Consider the following 18,879-nt stretch of genomic DNA (forward strand, 5'->3'; position numbering starts at 1 on the left):
CCTTTCAGAAATTACCACAGCAGCATGTCTTCAAGTCTTGGGCAAACCTCACTCAAATCTTACCTTCAGTGCAGATTTCCTGACCCTATTTTAACATTGCAACTTGCTTCCTCCATCACACACACCCCTAATCTCTTTATACTGATTAACATCCTGTCTCTTCCCTACCCCTACCCCAGCACTTTTTGCTTTCTGGCATACTATAAAATTTATTTATCACATTTAGTGGTATTTGTTCATCTTCCTCATTAGAATATAAGCTCAAGGATTACATGTGGGACAAGGATTTTCCTTTGTTTTGGTCTCAGATGTATCCTAGGGGTCTGGAACAGTGCCTGGCACACAGTAGCTGCTCAATATACAAGTGTTGAATGAAGGTATGAATGGCCTCACCAAGTTTCCTTTCAGCAGAGAGTTCAGTTCTTTATCTTTCCTGGCCGATCTTGGCTTTCATGACAACAAAGGCATTGCCTATAGTGAAGCCAGTCGATTCTAGGTAACTATGTATTACCTTGTTCACAAGTCTCCGCCCCGTTCCATTAACACACTGGCAATTTTCATCTCTAAAACACAGATGACCTCAATTTTCATCTCCACCAAAACTTCTGAAAAGCTGGGATGGAAATGGATGACTTGACTTTGGATATTTATTGAAAGATAAACTTTTCAGAATTCAGATGATTGCAGAGTTGGGAAGGTAGACTGTCCTGGGCTGAAGTTGCTGGGGTTTGCTATGTTAGGTTGTACTGTTTCTACTACTCTGCCTGGAGGTAATGAGTTGGTTTCTGCAGTTGGTTAGGCTCAGGATGTTCACTGTAGAGGGGTCTTGAGCACCTGGATGGTCTTCAGTGTGCCCATGGGCTTCCTGAAATTGCATGTGAAGTTTTGTGTGTATGCATGTTCTTAAGGAGATTAGAGTCCATAGCTTATATCAGCTTCTCAACAGAGAAAATGAAGAACTTCTGCCTTGCCTTAGCTGTGTGGATTCTATGGTTTTATAACTATGACCCTTGGCTCAAATTAATAGGCTGTACAGAGCTCAGGAAGGAAAGGCAATAATTTGAAAGGCATGCCCCCCTTCTCCTCATCCCTACCCCCGTAACAAGTCCCCAAGTTATTGTGTCCAAGATGCTGAACCAGATGCTGTTGCAGGATGACAAATTTCAGTGTTTTTAAGACTCTGGGCATGTCTTGAGGCCTCAATTTTTCTCATAGATAGAATTGAGATGGCTATATTCGCTTTGATTTTTGCATGAATATGAAAGTGCTTCAGGCGTACAACATACTATAGAACGCGAAGTATTAATGACAAAGGAACTATGTGCCTTTTTTTCTCTTTTTTTTGCTATGTGGCAACAGACTTGTTGATTCCCTACTCCATCTATTCATCCATCCATCCATCCATCCCACGAACATTCATTTCCTCACAACGTACATAAAAGCTACTTTGTATATGACAAAAGCTTTATATAAAACACTAATCCTCATAAAATCATGAATAAATTGAGGTTCAGAGGGCTCAGACCACTTGCTCAAAACCACATAGCTGGAAAGTGATGGAGCAGAGCCTGATCAAAAACCTAATTGTGTCTGATGCCAACAGTTATGCTTATTATTATCACCCACCAAAACACTCCTAAAGACAGAGGAGGGGGGCCACCTGGCCTAGGAGGAAGGTGGCGGAAAGAGTCTACCAAATATAGCACCTGGAAATCTGTGTTTCACCTAACCATGCGTGCATGTTTACAGTGTACTCCATATTATGCCCATGCTCGCTTTAGTATCAAAGAATTTTGCAGCAATCTTTAAATGTAAGTCATGCTTTGGGAAGGGGTGTACCCCAGTGTAACTCTCTGTTACAGTCCCCACCACACAACCCATTTTCCATATCAGATGCTTGTTGTTTATGTTTGAGTCTTATCTTCTGGGTTGGGCTAGAAGCTTCTGGAGAGCAAGGTCTGAATCTGATTTCTCCTTTCTCCTTTCCATGGCCTAGCCCAGTACCTAGCATGAAACAAGTACACAGATAAGTAATTTGGCATATACTTACTGAATTCCTGTCTAACCCAGTCAGGTGCCATGGGAAATACAGATGGATACGATGTGATTCCAGCTCTCAAGACATTTACAGTTGGGCTGGAGAGGTCAGGGTTCCAGCACTTGTTTGAAAATGATCTTCCCAAGACTTTTGGCACAGCATTTTAAAAGCTTGAGACTATAATATAGCAATAGAGGAAATGGTAGGTAATTAGACAACAAATAAAGTTTCATTAAATAGGACAAATTTTGTGAAAAGCGACAACCTGTTCCTCTGGAAAGGTAGCACTGTGTCAATTAAAGCGCACACCTTGAAGTTGCAAAGTATAAATTATTGATGTTGAAACCACCCTTTCCCAAGAGGGAAAAGTTGAAAGCACCTGCTCTAGATGCTGTTTGTTTGCCAGAAGGGTCTCTTCTCTGATTGCTAGGCCTTTGAGAGCCACATTCAGAATTTAGCAGTGCGGATAAGCCCATGTTCTTTTACCAAACTTAGGGAGGTTCTGAGTTTATTAGATTCAATTATATTCATCAAATATTTACTGAACTAACCATGTAGGTGCCAAGAAAGGCTATGGAGTGAATGGCCCACAAACTTTGCAATGAAGTAGGGAGTCAAAATCCTGGCTCCACCATGAATCAGCTGAGGGACATGGGACAGAGTTTCACCTTTCTGAACCTCAGTTTTTAAAACCATAGCATGGAAATCCTAGTACTTTCCTTATAGGTCGCTGTAAAGATTCATTACAGCGATGGACATAAAGATTCCTGGGCAGGGAACTGCACTAAGAACTCCACAAGTGGGTACCAGTAGCAGTGGCAACTATAGAAAACTTAAAGAAGTGCTCTTTGATTTAAAGAAAAACACCCAGTCTAGTGAAATGACCAATATGTTAGGTGATAAATGTCACTGGTATGATGGTTATAACTATTTTTTGACTATTTTTTAAGCAAACAATTACTGATCCCTTACTATGTGCCAGACACTGTGCTAAACAATTGTACCTGGACAATCTCATTTATTCTGCACAAAACCATAGATAGCAGGAACCACAGTTATTGCCAATGAGGAACCTGAGACTTAGGCAGTTTAAGTAACATGTCCAGGGTCACAGAGCTGGAAAATGACAGAAGCAGGGTTCAAACCCAGTAATCTGGCTCCAGAAGTAGATTTCAAGGCACAAACAATGAGACAGAAAGCAACTGAGAGAGGCTTCGCAGGGGTATCGCAGTGAGCAGATTTTTAGGCGTCAAAGTCATGGGAGGAGTCCAGGCAGAGGGAAAAGCAGATACCAAGAGCTGGCAGGATGAACAGCTCGTTCTGTACAGGAATTCAGGTGTGTGTGTGCAGAGGGTGTTGGATGGAGAACCGAGGGGGTTTAGAAGATGAGGGTGAGGGGGGAGGAGGGGGCCAGATGGAGGGGAACCTCAGATGCCAGGCACAGGGAGTTGGCATTTTACCTGGAGGGAATAGGGGACCAATCAAGGATAAGAAAGACAGGATCACTGGCATGTAGTAAATGTAATCTATCTGCCTGTGTTCAAGGAGGAAATGACTCTGGGCAGTATATTTGAATAATTAGGCCATATCATATTTCCAGCTAAATTACCACTTTCTAGATATTGTTTATGTGTTAAGTCTCACCCTTTCCCCTACTGCCCAATAAATTCTTTAAATGTTGACTCTAATTGCTTTTGTTCTACCATAGTGCCTGACATATGATAGGTATTTAAAAATCCTGTTAAATGAATTTTGAGCTGGATTTTTTTTTTAATGCATGTATTTGAGGTGAGTCATAGACCTAAATGTTCAGTTTAGTTTCTAGGAGAATATCATCATGATTGTGAAGATTTCCAAACAGAACGTGAAAGCACTCACCATAAAAGAGAAGGTTGATAAATCAAACTTCATAAAAATTAAGAATATCTGTTCATGAAAGACACCATTTAGAGATTTCAAAGGCAGGCCACAGATAAGGAGAAGAAATTTGTGTTTCCATATGCATAATAGAGAACTCCTATTAAAATCAATTTGAAATCCAATTTTTAAAAAATGATGCAAAACTTGAACAAGCACTTTTTAAAAAGTTGTCCAAGTGGTCAAAAAGCATATGAAAAGGTGCTCAACATCATTACTCATTAGGGAAATTCAAATGAAAACAAGGTATAAGTACACACCCACCAGAATGGCTAATTAGAAGACTGACACCACCTATTACCTAAGGATGTGGAACAACTGGAGCTCTTATACATGACGGGTGGGGGTATAACCCCTGTGGAAAACTCTTCGGCAGTATCTGCTAAAGCTGAACATGTGCTCACCCTATGACCCAGCAAATGAACTCAGGCATGTACACAAGGGAAATAAATGCATATATCCACCTGAAGACTTGTTTAAGAATGTTCATAAGAGCTTTGTTATAATAGCTCTGAACTGGAAACAGTCCAAATATCCATCAACAGAAAAATGGATAAATGCATTGTGGCATATTTGGACAATGGTGTGGTCACAGTAATAAAGAACCAACTATTGTTACAAGCAACAAAATGGAAGAATTTCAAAGACATCATATTGAGTGAGAAAAGCTAAAGGCAAATGTTCAAGAACAGAAAAAACTGATCAATAGCAATAGAAGTCAGAACAGTGGAAACAGGCCCGAGGGAACCTTCTCGGTTACAGGAAATGTTTTTTATGCTGCTCTGTGAATCACCTGGTGATTTCATGGGTGTATCCATATAGAACAGTTAATTGAGCTGCATACTTTACTGAATATCTCAATAAAGAGTTTTTAAAGATACAAAAATATATTGAAGTGTTAATTAGTTTCAAAACTTGTTGACCAAAGAGGTCTAACATATTTCAGAAAATATCAGATGAATTTAAATTTTAAAAAATGAAATTAAAGGCTGGAGCATGAAAGGAAAGTAGTAGAATGGGATGTTTAAAGAGCTGGAGTAGGACATTTAGATGTTGGATGGAGTTAGAAAATAAAGTTCACCTGAAGCCCAGCATTAATGTCAGTATGAACCAAGAAGTGAGGTTGTCAACCTAGACCTGGAGAGGATGTAGCTGGTGGGGCTCCAACTGCAGAGGTGGAGCCTAGATTTTTGACTTGAAAGTCAACTAGAAGCTACTAATTCCTGAGCTGGGCAAGGATGCCATTAAAAACCAGGATGATGATTGTGGTGATGAGTGATAATAACCATAACAACACTTAGCATTTATTGAGCACCTACTAACGTGCCAGACCCTGTTGTCAGAGCCTCACTAGTACCCTCTCATTTAACGTTCACAACCACTCTCCTGAACTTACTATGATTACCCCAGTTTTACAGAGGGAGAAACTGAAGTAGTGGAATAAGGTAACGGGAGTCTCCAAGGATAGAGGAAAGAGACCTGGGGGGAGGCGGTGAGGAAGTTCAATGAATTAAAGAAATTCAAATGACTTCACAGACATTTAATCAGGTCTAAGTGTACTGGCTAGAATTCTAGGGGGAGGACAAAAATTCAGTATCTTTTCCATGCTTTGGGGTATACAAACAGCATACAATACCCAAACCAAATTTACAGGGTACAAGTGCAAAGAGGTGTACCTTGAAAAAGGAAAATAAAGTTTCTTGCACTTGACTTAGTTTGAAAGAAATATCGGGGCAACTTATGCCCAGAGCTGTTATATTGTAACCTTCTAAGGTTTGGAAGTTTAATTTTAGGTCCTTTGAACCACTCTTGATAATTCATCTTCCTCCAAGTTGGCAATGTCAGGTTAGACAGCAAGGGATGAAAATGGCTAGTAAGATTTGTTTTCTTCCCTCCTTCCTTCCTTTAAGCATATATTTATTGAGCACATTACTACATCTTGTGCATTGTTTTAAAGGCTAAAGATACAGTGATAAGTAAAATAGGCAGTTCCTGCCAGACCTAATGAAACTTCTATTATAGTCAAAGAAGACACACAATACACAAATAAACATGTATAATTTTAGGTAGTGATTGAATGCAGTGAAGAAAAATAAAGCAGGTTAAAGGCAGGCATTATACAGGAGAATATGAGAAGGCCTTTCTGAGGAGGTGACATTTGAACTCTGATCTAAGTAGAAGGAAAGAGCTAGCTAGCTATGAGAATGAGCAAAGAAACTTCCAGGCTGAGAAGCCAGCCAGTGCAAAGGCCCTGGGGTGGGCATATGCAAGGCCTATTCAAGGAAGAGCACAAAGGTCAATTTGGTTAGTGCACCCTAACAGAGGAGTGTGCTAGGAAATGAAGTCACAGAGGAAGTACAAGGCCAGATCACACAGGACTTTGTAAGGCATGGTGAAAACTTTGGACTTTTCCCCCCTAAGTTTGAGAGGAAGCCACTGGAGGGTTTTGCACTGGGAAACCACTTGATCTGATTAACTTATGGGGAGCAAGAACCCGTAAGTGGGTAAGAGGAGAAGCAGGAAGAGCAGCTGGGAGGCTAGTACAAGAGTCCAGGTGGAGTTAATTGGCATCTGGACCAGGGTGATACTGTTGCAGGTGGAGAGACAAAGCTGGATTCAGGAGACAGTCTGTAGGAAGAGCTGCAGGGTTTGTTGGTGAATTGGATGAAAGGCTTGAGAGACAGAGGTCAAGAATGTCCCTAAGTTTCTGTTCTTTGGTGTTGCCATTTATTTGGGGAATGATTAAGTTTAAGGGGTAAAATCAAAAGTTTATCTCTGACATGTTAAGTTGCAGGTGTCTATTAGATATTCAACTGAATATGTCAGGTAGGCTATTGACCATACCAGCTTGGAGTTCAATGGAGACTTATGGAAAACATCTTAAGTAATCCCTTATGGATAGGAAAATCTGTTCTCCTACTCATTAACATTTATTCATTTGGTAAGTATTTATTGAGCACTTACTGTGTGTCAGGCACTCTGCTGGGTGCTGGGGAGTACACCATGGATTTAGACAGAAACAGTCACCATCTTCATTACAACTTAATTAGTTCACTGGTTTCTGAGACACTTCTCTAAATACTATATAAATATATAGAAGCAACTCTCAAGAGTTAAAAATCTGAGATGTTCTTTGACTCAGCAATTTGGAAGAGCTTAGATTTTCAGAAAGGAGCTATATATAGATTTGGATAAATGACAGATTTACGCAATAAAATACTTGGGAAGACCGCCTTAAAATGAATCAGAAGAGACTGTCTCAACCAAATTAATGTTTATGAAGAGTCAACTTGGTGTAATGGAAAAGCTTACAGGGCTGGAAGGCAGAAATTCTAGGCCTGTCTGACAGGTCCCATGTATGACCTTGACTGATCTGTTTGCTCATCTTACTTCAGTCTTCTCTTGAATAAAAGGAATCTATTGGATTAGATGACTTCTAAAGTGCTTTCAAACTATTCATTTCTTTTCTTCCTATTAATTCTTTTACTGGACTCTCATTTCTCTTCCTAACATTTGTTAAAAAATAAAACCCAAGCGCCAAGGTGATTCTGCTCTTCTTTGAGTCATCACTTTTCAAGCAAAGCTGTTTGTTTTTTTTTTCCTTTTTGCAAGTGAAAATTGTTTCAGACCAAAAACAAACAAACAAAAACCAAACAAATAAAATAAGCCCTCTTTCAGGGGCTGTTTATCCTCTAAACTAGAAGGGAACAGTTATAGTCACCAGAGACTGAAACTGCTGGGAAGATATTGAATCCTTTAGATTTTATGTTTCACAATAGCTAGTATCTTACGTCTATGGAATGTAGAGAAACAATAACACCAAATATACCATTCTGATAGCCATAAACAATTTCAAGGCCGGCTCAGTTTGAGCAATACAAAGAAAGGCTGCAAAACAGTCCATTGCCCAACCAGGAGTGGTTCCTACAGCAGACGGAAGGGGAGATTCTGCCCCCCAAATCTTTCTTACCACAATTGAGCCTTTTTCCTTCACTACAGCACCAGGATGGGTCTTCTTGGGTCACCTGAGTTCAACTCAACAATTTTTATTGAGAGCCTAGCATACTTGAGATTGTTAACTCCCTTCTTGACAAATCAAGATGGGTTTCTGACTACTTCTGGAAATGAATTAAAGCCAGACATATACTGCATCTTTATTTCTTAACTGGAATTAGTGGCTCGTGTTGAAAAACTGGGACATTCAACATGTGAATCTGAATTTTCAGATCTCTTGAAAAATCAGTGGATTTGGCACCACTGGGCCCTTATCCATTGGTGCAATCAGCTAGCTGAGGAGCCACCTCCTCCTTGACACAGGGTCTGTTTCCTTCAGCTCCCTGTTAATTCCCACCTACCCATCTTGTGTTATAGCCTGCCTTTCCCGCTCAATTCCCCAACTAGCTACCTCTAACTATGTAAAAGCATCCGGGGGCACCTACTAAGCACCCTGGAGGAGCTCACAAACCAACTTATAAACCAGTTAATTACAGTGCAGTGAAGTCCATGCAGCACAGAAAGCACGAACATGGCATAGCATGGAGACTCTGCCATGAGAAGCTGGTTGGAGGTTCCCTGAAGGTCATTTTGAGCTCAGTTTTGAAGGATGAATGAGTTATTCAGGCAGGTAGGTTGGTGGGACTGCTGCAAACAGTAAGGTGGTATTGAAGGCATATATATACCAGTTCTGCTGATTAGCTACCTGGTGCACAGGCGACCCTCCCAAGCCAGCAACTGCCTTTCCCCCGAGTGATGCTGGTCTGTCTACCCACCGCTGCCCAGGTACTCCCATTCCTTCCCTCCGTCAAAACACCAGAGAAGGTTCACCCCTACCAGGAAGAGCCTGCCTGACTAATCCCCACTCACCTCCAATTAATTCAGCTAAGGCAACACTCCCATTTTGGGATAACTGGTTACCTCATGGTGATTCTGTTATTTGAGCTCTTTGTTTTGTTTTGGAATCTCTGACATTTGAAGAGTAGACCAGCATTCCAAGCAATGAATCAATAAGTATTTATCAAATACCTACAAGGTGTAGAGAACTCGCTCTGTCATATGTATCATTTTGACCCCAACAACCACCCAGCTGAGAAAGAAGACAAACAAATAAACTAGAAAAAGTCTGCAATTCTGAAAACATTTATTAAGTGCCTGGTATTCACAATTTATTTTTCAAATTATAAGAGCAACTTTATTTAGAAAGTTACAGAGGTCGTAGAAGTGAGTGAGCTGGTCTGCACAGGCTCAGGAAACAAGTTACAGAAGCAAAAGAAGGGCCCTTGCAGCTTAGGAGAGGGAAAGGCCAAGGTAACTCAGGGGGCGGGTAGGCGCCGGTGTGCTCTGAAGAGAGAGAGCACCCACAAATCTTTAATTCCTCTACCCATCCACCATTCACTGAGCACTACCAGGCGCTGTGCTTGGCACTTGGAAATCGAGACACACTAAAATATACAAGCTAGCAGATGACATGAACAAATAAGCTCATTATAACAACTTTACTGCCAGAGGAATGTTCAAAATACAACTCGAAGAAAGGAGAGTCTACTGCTCCCTGGGACATTGGGCAGGTATCATGGAGAAGAAACACTTGAACTGCTTGTTTTTTTACTTCTCATGACATTCTACAACATACACATAAATACAGAGACTACAGTACAACGAATCTCCATGGACCCATAACCCGGCTTTAACAATTAGTCACTCAGAGCCACTTTTGACTCGCCTATATCCTCACCCACCTCCCTCCACCCCTTCCTTTTGTTTTGAAGCCAAACCTAAACATTTTCATAATTTCATCCATAAATACTAAGCTGCGTTTGAAGAAAGGTCTGGAAATGTCTGGACCTTTCACTGGTAACATCCTTCTTCCCATCTATTCTGCCAGCGACTCTCCCCGAGTTATATACTCTGATTCCTGCCAGTGACTCCAAAGCCTGGGCTAGTTCAGGGTAGAGACCCAAGACTCTACTGGAGACTTTGGCTGAGGGAAAAGACATAGCCAATCCAGTGAAAACAGCATCCTGCCTTATCTGGAATGCTGATCACATTCTTCTGGGTCCTGGTCCACAAAAAACTGCTATTGAATTAGACGCTTACTGAGCACTTTTGTACAAAATGGTGGCTACATTCCACATCCCCAAGCTGACCCAGAGTTGTTTCTTGTCACAACTGAACGTCTGGCCTCTCTACCTTCCAGCCCTTCAGCGTTTCCTATCTCTCTGAAAGGTACCAACATCCATGCAGTTACTTCAACCCAGAAGATGATCCTGGACTCCCCCCTCTCTCACAATTGTGTCTACTCTTTTCAAGCTATCCACTATGGTCCACCTCCAACATCGCCGCTCCGTGCAGACCATCATTGTTTTCCCTCAAGTGCTGCAATATTTAAGCATCATTCCGGCTTTTAGCACCCGCCCCCTCCCCCCACCCCCATTCTCCATGCAGCGGCAGAGTGAGGTCTATTAAAACCCCTGCTCATAGTCCTTTCATGGTTCCTCCCCTCCCCCCACCCCCATTCTCCATGCAGCGGCAGAGTGAGGTCTATTAAAACCCCTGCTCATAGTCCTTTCATGGTTCCTAACACCTACAGAAATCAAGACCAACCTCCTTACCACAGCCAAAGAGGCCCTGCAAAATTTAAGACGTGCCGCTTACTTCTCCAGCTTCATCTGTTTCGTCTCCTCCCCAGGCCGTAACCAAAACGCTCTTTCTAGAACCTGTTTGCTCGCGTCTTTGCCCTTACCGGGGAAGCGGTTTTTCTCTCATAATGAAAGCTACACCTACTGAGCCCTTGCTTACATGCGTTATCTCACGTGAGTCCACAACACTAAGAAGTCATCATCTTCATTTTACAGATGGAGAAATTAAGGGTGTGCACTGTACCGATGGTCACACAGCAAGAGTTGGGAAGAGTAGACTCGGGGCTCCAGAGGCCACCGTCTTAACCACACAATGCCACAGTCTGCCAGCAGACCTCCGTCTCCGCAGCGAGCACTCCAGCGGTGAACCGCCTCCAGCTGCGCGGGGGCGGAGATCGGAGGGTCTGACAGAGGAACGAGGCTTCTGATTGGCTGCTTCCGGCGACGGCCGGCGTGGAGGCGTCGCGGAGAAATGACGCAATACCGCGGCTTCTTAAAAGATACTGGCCCCTCTCGCAGCGGATGGCGCAGGCGCGTTTCAAGGGCTCCCGCTTGTTCACGGATCGCTGAGAGTCGGGCAGAACGGGCGCGCGCGCGCGCGGGCTGGGCAGACGGGGCGCGCGCCGGACGCGGACGGCTCCAGGGGCCCGGCGAGGCTGCGTCGTGAGTGGGACAGGCCGGCTGACAAGCGGGCGCCGCGATGGCAGAGGGTAGCGCCGTGTCAGACCCTCAGCACGCCGCGCGCCTGCTGCGAGCGCTCAGCTCTTTCCGCGAGGAGTCTCGCTTCTGCGACGCGCACCTGGTCCTCGATGGGGAGGAGATCCCAGTGCAGAAGAACATCCTGGCGGCGGCCAGTCCATACATCAGGTGAGGAGGGGGCCGGGCGGGACTGCACTGTCCCGAGCCCGGAGGCGCGGCGGGCCGGGCGTGGCACCAGAGTTCCTGTTCCCACCCCCCAGCCTCTGGGGTCCCTCCCCGCAGACATTCCTGCGAAGCCCCCCGAACAGATCCTGTGGCTTCGCCCACCCTCGGGCTGGGCCCCCACAGGACCCTTGCCCCCCTCGCCCTGGAGTTGACCCCAGACCCGGGCCTCAATCCCTTGGCCCTCTCTCCTCCGATTCCCACTGGCTGGCGCTCGCTCGGGCCTCCGAGCCCCTGAGGCCCCCAGACGCAGTCCAGGGCCGGCTCGGGACCCGCACCGGCGAGCAGGGCGGGGCCGCGCCTGAGAAGAGCCGTCCCCTCGGCTGAAGTTTGCGGGCTGTTCGCCTCCAAATCGACGCGCAGTTGGCGGGGCCGCTGCCAGTAGCGCCCCTCCCGCGGAGAGGCCACACAAACAAACTCCGCACCGGTGTGGGCAGAGGGAAAATCCTATTATATCGTTATGTTGTTCTTGGGATGGGTGATCCGACCCCAAGGCCGAAGTTCTTGTCAAATGTGTCTTTTCCACTCCCTAGTTGGGAACTCCGTTTAAAGAAGGGCTGTGCATTAAAGACACACGTTAAAGTAAGCTGTCCCGAATTTTCAAAGACTTACTGTAATTCTCAGGATGCAGTTACAACTCGAGGACCAGAAGATTTTAGTAACTCAGAGAGCATTTTAAAACTTCAGTGAAACAAAGCTTAACCTGATTAGCCATCTCAACTAACCAGGTTAGAGGTTGATGAAAAATAGTGCTTAACCAAGATCTTGCAGGGGCTGTTAACTTTTCTTATAGCAACTTTCTTGCAAACTGAGTTGCTCTTTTAATAAACGAAAAAAAAAAAAATTCTAAAAGGTGGAGAAACTACCCAGTAAGCTGGTTAAATACAGACAAATAGTAGAGGATGTCACTAGAATTGACAGGTCAGAAAAAGCAAAATGTGCCCTGCATTCTTAGTGCTTTGTCCTAGCAGAGCTCAGCGCACAAACTACATTTTGACCTTTACATTAGGAGACATTAGTACTAACTCAGAAGCGGTTCAGGTGCTCTTGTAACTCCTGGCTCTTTCCTTGTAAATTAATTTGCGCTCTTTGTGGATTTAAAGGTGGGGTGGTGATGGGAGTCTTTGTTAGTAGGGGATTTAGATTGCCGATAGGACAGCTCATAGCTGGCTGTTGAGAGGTTTGAACAATCAATCTCAAATTGGAATCCGTAGGCCTGAGTCTTCCTGGTATCCAAAATGTTCCCTGTTTGGGGAAGTGCTTAGGAAACCTACTTTAGGTGCATTATTGTTGTAGTTCTTTAAGTGGCGTCCAGCTGGCTTAAAAGAACATTGCAAATCCCCAAACACATGCTCTCTTACCTTTTCATGTTTTATTTTTCTCCATAGCACTTATCACTATAATACACCCTATATTTTACCCATTTACCTTGTTGATCTTTCCCAACCACAACGTAAGCTCAGTGAGGCCAGGGATTTTTGTTGTTCATTACTGTATTCCCAGCAGCCAGAAAGAACAGTGCCTAGTGGTTTAGCAAATGTAAATGAATGACTGCCTGCTTTTTCTACTACAGCTGATTGGACATTAGAAGGTTGGCTCTGTTATATTTCCATTTCAGACGCTCAGTTATATCCCTCTTTGAGAAGAGCATGGGACCTGCTTTCTCCTTCCAATTTTTACTCTTGCAGCTGTGAGCTGTTGGTAGATGACTTCATCTTGGCTTCAGCTCAGTAGTCCGATAAATGAGGGGCAATATGTCTTCATCTCATTTAATCTTTGATCCACCCTGTGAAGGAATATTTAATAGTGCTTTGAACATGTCACAGATCTGCACATAGGTCTGTGAAAGGTGGTAGTGTTCACTGCTATATCTGCTGAATTGGGAAAGGGTGGTATCCACTTGTGACAAGGTGGCACACAATGAGAATGTTTAGTTTTGTGAAATGCTACTTATTTATATAATAGCAGTAATTTAGATGTGAAATATTACTACTTGAAGTAGCAGAGCCAAAAAGGACTTACGATCTCTAATCCAATTCTGTTACTTTCCAAATAAGAAAATGGGGTTCAATGGGCATTAGTGACTTGTCTTATGATAAGTCTGCTGGTGCTTAATGGCTGAACTAAAATTAGATGCCAAGTTAATGACACCTTTTCTCCTACTCATTTACCATACCAGCTTACAGCATTACTCATATTTAACTATTCTTTGTGTCAACTCTACTACTTACTGACTTTACAATTTTAAGGGCTTATCAAGTACTTTCACATACTGTACTGTCTTATTTTGATTTTCATTTTCAACCATCCTTTGCTGTAAGTAGGGCAGATATTTTTGAACTTTAACAGATAAACATGGATCAGTCAAAATGTGTTTTATTTCAGTGACTAATTGCTTTACGTTTATTTGGCTATTGAAGTGGTAGAATGTTCTCGGGGGGTCTTTAAAATTATCAGTCTCAAGGTCACCTTAAAGTAATTTGACTAATCTGTATTACCACTTAGAAACGAAATGTTTAGTAATTTTTGATACTAATGACATTTGGTTTTTTATTTTGAAGCAAAATGAATTTGTATGTTCTAAAATTTGATATTTCTTCCCCTTTTGGAGCTTAAGCATTTAGGTCTGTGATGCCATTCATATATGAATTAGCTGTTCAAAAGTCTGCTAGTCTCTGAAGTTTTATAAAAATCTGAGTTTTGATTAAAGTCTATAGTTAGCATAGTTTTAGTAGCTGTCATATGCTTCTGAAGTTGTATGGACTGGAAACAATGTTGTATATTGCTTCTGTATGCTCAATAAAAAGAACCAGTCCTGAAAAAAGGTTATATAGAGTATGTCATTGCAGCCTTAGGATACACGTCGTCGTCGTCGGCAGCCGTCCTTCTCCAGAGACGATGGTGTAGCTTCTTAAGAGTCTATCTGCACCGCCGAGAATGGCTGTGCAGTCCAACTCGGGAGTGACACGGTATCTGTCTCCTCCCGTGTTGAATCGACATCTTGTGATGACGCTGGAGTGTCCTCTCCAGTGAAGCTGAAGCTACAGAGCCTGGGCAGGGTGATATGGAGGGTCTGCTGTTGCCCGTGCAGCAGACCCCCCCTCTCTTCGCAGCTGAAGGGTCCAAGGGAAAGACGGAGTCAATACAGCTTGGCTTCAGGTGCGCCGCAGGAGTTGCCGGTGTTGACTACAACGTCAAACCGCCTTGGGGACTCCGGCTCCGGATTTTCTGTCGGGGTTTACTCCCTTAGCCTTTCCCCTGAAGAGGTATGCCGCAAGGCAGCGGAGGTTTTTTGGAGTCAGAGTTTTCCTTCTCTGATGTGCCCTGACTGGAAGATCGAACCAGCGACACTTAGCTCGCAGGCCGACGCTCAATCCACTGAGCCAAACCAGCCAGGGCGGCCTTAGGATACAGATGCTACAGAAAGTCAGGCAGGACCTTCCATAGTCCATCATTCAGCCAAGTTGGATGCTGCTTTCCCAGCATGCTCTCTTCCCAGCTTTTCCTCATTCTGATCCCTGAATGACATTTTTCCTTTGGTTTAATGGGAAAACTAAATGCAAATGTAGCTGATGACCTTTAAGAATGACGAAGTTGAATTCATGGATGTATCTCCTCTCAGCAACCCTGAGACCTTCTGGGAAAGGTTCTCTGAGGCTTACGGGAAATTTCCCTTCTGAATATTGCAAACCAATGTAAAGTTTGCTTTGCTTCATGTCTAAGGCTTTTCTGATTTGGCACAGTCCCATTGATCTGATCTGTATTTCAGACTCCTTTCTCTCCTGAGCTGTGGTTCTTGGGGAGTAATGTATGTGAAAAGGATTTGAAAATGAATCGCTTTGATTCTGTAGTAATGTTATAGTGGTCTGTACAGGTTCTGATTCTGTATTTACTTTTTGAGGATTTTGGATTTTCTGCGGAATCTGTTGGAACATTAGTTTTGTTTAGCTTTTAGTCCTGGAGAGTAAAGAAGAAAAAGATTCCCAGGATCTTTGGAACCTTTAAGAGTCAGCCAACAATAAGAATGGCAATGCTGCACTTCTCTCCCCTTGTTTTGTAGAGAAAGCTGGTTTAATGAGGTTGGAGCGGAGACATTGAGCCTGGAATCCAGCCTAAGTGGTATTGGACAACTTTTCTGGGACTTAGTTCCCTTAGTGTGTAAAGTGAGGTTGTTTGAACTGCATGAACAGCAAAGCCCCTCTGTAAATCTAAATTATGTGGCTTCATGCTATTTTTGTTCAGTTTTTTGTGTGTGTGTTGTAGAGAGGGAGTCTGTTTCTGCTCTTACAGCTTTATTGTATCATTTAAGCTTTGTTACACATTGACATTAAAGTACTTCCTTTGCCCTGTCACACAGGCCTTCCAGAGGGGTACTCCGCTGTATAAACCCAGCCCTGTAGAGTTGTTTTGTAACAAGCATTTATTTTATGCTGTTAACCTGGATCTGTTCCAAGGCCTAATTATTGATGAGCCTGTTTTGCCATTTAAATATAAAGTTTGACTCATAGATGATGCTGATGAAACTACTTAAGGAGACTAATATGATCTCTGTAGGAGTCCAAGTTTCACAGTAACATAGAAATTATCATCCATTCTTTGGGTACCTGAAATTTGCCCTGTAGTTTATGGGCACAAAAGTTCATTAGTAGTACCTGCTATGTGCAGAGCATGCTATTTGTCCCCAAGTCCCCTTTCTTCCACTTGTGCTTTGAGTTTATAGTCACTTTGTGTACATAAAAGCTCCTGAATGACTGTCATAAGGAGATTTTTTTTTTTTTACCAGTAAGAGGTCTTCTATTTATTTATTTTTTACACTTATCCTGCCATGAATTTGTAGGGAATGGGTTCCATTCCATTGGAACCATCGGTTCTCACTTAGTGTGCTTCTCTGGGCGGAGCAGGCTGGAGCTTCAGGTGACCCCAGGTACCTTTCCGTTGGCTCTCTTCTTTTCCTGATCACATTCTTCACATGTCTCAGGAAGCTGTCTCAGCCCTTAGAGTGCTTCATATGCTCAGCATGTTCATTGATTCTCTTGGCAAGAATCTTGCCCTTAACTTGTGTATTTGCAATCCCACCACATGTTGGGTAACACTGTAGACTCTTCCAGTTTTGCCCTGGTAACATTTGAGTGGCATTCCTTTTTGAACAGTGCCCATTCCTTTGATGTCCACAGTACCACCTTTCGTGTAGATTCACATGCATGTGGCCAAAGGAACAACTTCGTGTTCTCTGAAAGGCCTATGGAACACAATAGCAGGTGCCTCCTGTTTCCCTTTGTGTGGGTCATTTTGGTGGTTCCAAAAGGTGATTGTCAAAAGGATTTTAAATAGCAATTGTAATCTGTTAAATTTCTTAGTACTCAGGCTTCAGGTAGAAGCTCTAGGTTTTCAGACCCTTACTGAATCCTGAGCATCCTTAGAATCAAGTTGACTATCCTGTCTCTTGTTCTATTCTTAAGACGATGGGAGATAAGTTGGGCCTGAAATATCTTTTAACAGATCTAGGCTTTGTTTGTTTGTCTGTTTCAAGATTGTATTTATTTATTTTTAGAGAGAGGGAAAGGAGCTGAGAAAGAGAAGGAGAGAAACATCAATATGTGGTTGCCTCTTGCGCACCCCCAACAAGGGACCTGGCCTGCAACCCAGGCATGTGCCCTGACTGGGAATTGAACCAGCAACACTTAGGTAATGAATGCAGGCCAGTACTCAGTCCACTGAGCCACACCAGCAGCCAGGGCACCTTGTTAGTTTTTTATCCGCCTATTGTAAGGGCTTCTTAACAACTGCTTAAAAAAGATGAAATCTATCCTGAAGGGTTTACAATCTCATGGTTGAAAATTATTTTTTGCACCTTCTCCCCATACCCTTCCTTCCCTTTTATAGTATTTGCAATTGTGTTTGAGTAAACCCTGTGCTTACGCGAGTTTTTCAAAAGTGATATTTAAGTGCGTTCAGTTTCAGAAAATCAAAAAATTATTTTCTCTGGGCTTCTAAGGAAACAACGCACTTGTAAATTGGAGCTCTAAGTTTAACAGCTTACTCATTTCAGCTTAAAATTATTTATTTATTTACACAAAACAGTGGCGCCACTGTTAGTGGCAGTGAATGCTCTAATTCTGGATAGGTTTCTGGAAGATTTCAGATGATGAAACAAATCAATAAAATTCTTGTTAGACTAGTGAGTCTAACATAAAGTGAAGTAATGAATGTTTAGATTTATTGTAGTATTTTCCTAAGGATCATTTTGAGTAATAGTAATGTGATAGAGATAATACCTAGCTCTAATAAATACTAATTGATAAGTCCTCACTCTTCTACCTATGCCCTTAGACTTCTTAAATCTGTATTTTTCCCAGCAAGTCCTTTAAAATGTTCTTAGACTAAATTTTTATTACATAATTTAGAGAGTCAAAGTGCTTTTCCACATAGAAATGCTGGTTGTTTGGATTTAGTTTTCCATAATGTAGGTTAAGCATCCAGATTACAAAACCACCTTATTCCATTGTTTAAAGAGTTAATCAGTTCATCTCATGATGTCAAAGTGAGGTTTAAAACCTATATATCATCCATAAAGAAAACATAATTAGGACAAATAAGGAGTCATTTGCCTTAAGAGTACTTTGCATAAGTCCTTCAGGGAGCTATATCAACCTTTTGAAGGATACAGGTCTATCATTTCATATACTGAAACTGTAATAGAAATGAATAATTTGTAAGTTAGAATTCTAGGTTAGGGTGGAGATGCAGGGGTGTGGGGTGTGAATGTGGCAGACTCTGGCTGCAGCCATGAATTTGAGTGCTTCCCATGAGTTCTTTGCCTCCAAAGACACAATGAGTCCAAAGAAGGAAGGAAATCAAAGGCTCATGTAAACGTGACAGCTATAGCTCTGTGGAGAGTAAGGATGTCTGTCCAGCTAAATGCCCTTCAAGGCTCAGCCAGAGCTCTTGATCCCTGTGCTCAGAAAAGCAGAGTGAAGTCCTCTAAAAAAAGTATTTATTGCCAAAGAGTGACTTAGCCATGAAATGATAATCTAATGTTTGCTCTTTCCATTTCTCTGTGGGAATAAATTATAATATTTTCCCTCTGTTTAGAGATATTAGAAAAATAGAATACTTAGGGAAAATAAGATCTTGGTGAAATATTTTGTTAGATAAAAGAATTAGCTTTCAAGCAACAAAGCTTTGAGAAGCAGGGTATATCATTAATGGAAAATGGAAGGCTGGTTAAAAAAGTAGTCTGTTGAATAATGGAATAGCAAACAATTAAATGTCTTGTGTTTTCCTTTTTAGAGTTAATATGCTAATGGCTATAGAACAGAGGTTCTCAACCTGGGGGTTGCGACCCCTTTGGGGGTCTAACAACCCTTT

At 42.5% G+C, this 18,879-nt stretch overlaps 1 protein-coding gene across 2 annotated transcripts in view; it reads left to right on the plus strand.

Moving 5' to 3' along the window:
• Positions 1–11,122: 11,122 nt before the first annotated feature.
• The window catches only part of GAN (gigaxonin), a 45,502-nt gene continuing 37,745 nt past the window's right edge, over positions 11,123–18,879 (plus strand). For both annotated transcript variants that reach the window (XM_090259337.1, XM_090259338.1), the window contains exon 1: positions 11,123–11,457. In XM_090259337.1, coding sequence (XP_090115463.1) covers positions 11,291–11,457 — 167 coding nt within the window. In that variant the 5' untranslated portion in view covers positions 11,123–11,290. The remainder of the gene's footprint in view (positions 11,458–18,879) is intronic.

This window comes from Furipterus horrens, unplaced genomic scaffold, assembly GCF_987537825.1.
Source record: "Furipterus horrens unplaced genomic scaffold, mFurHor1.1.pri manual_scaffold_13, whole genome shotgun sequence".
Taxonomy (NCBI): domain Eukaryota; kingdom Metazoa; phylum Chordata; class Mammalia; order Chiroptera; family Furipteridae; genus Furipterus; species Furipterus horrens.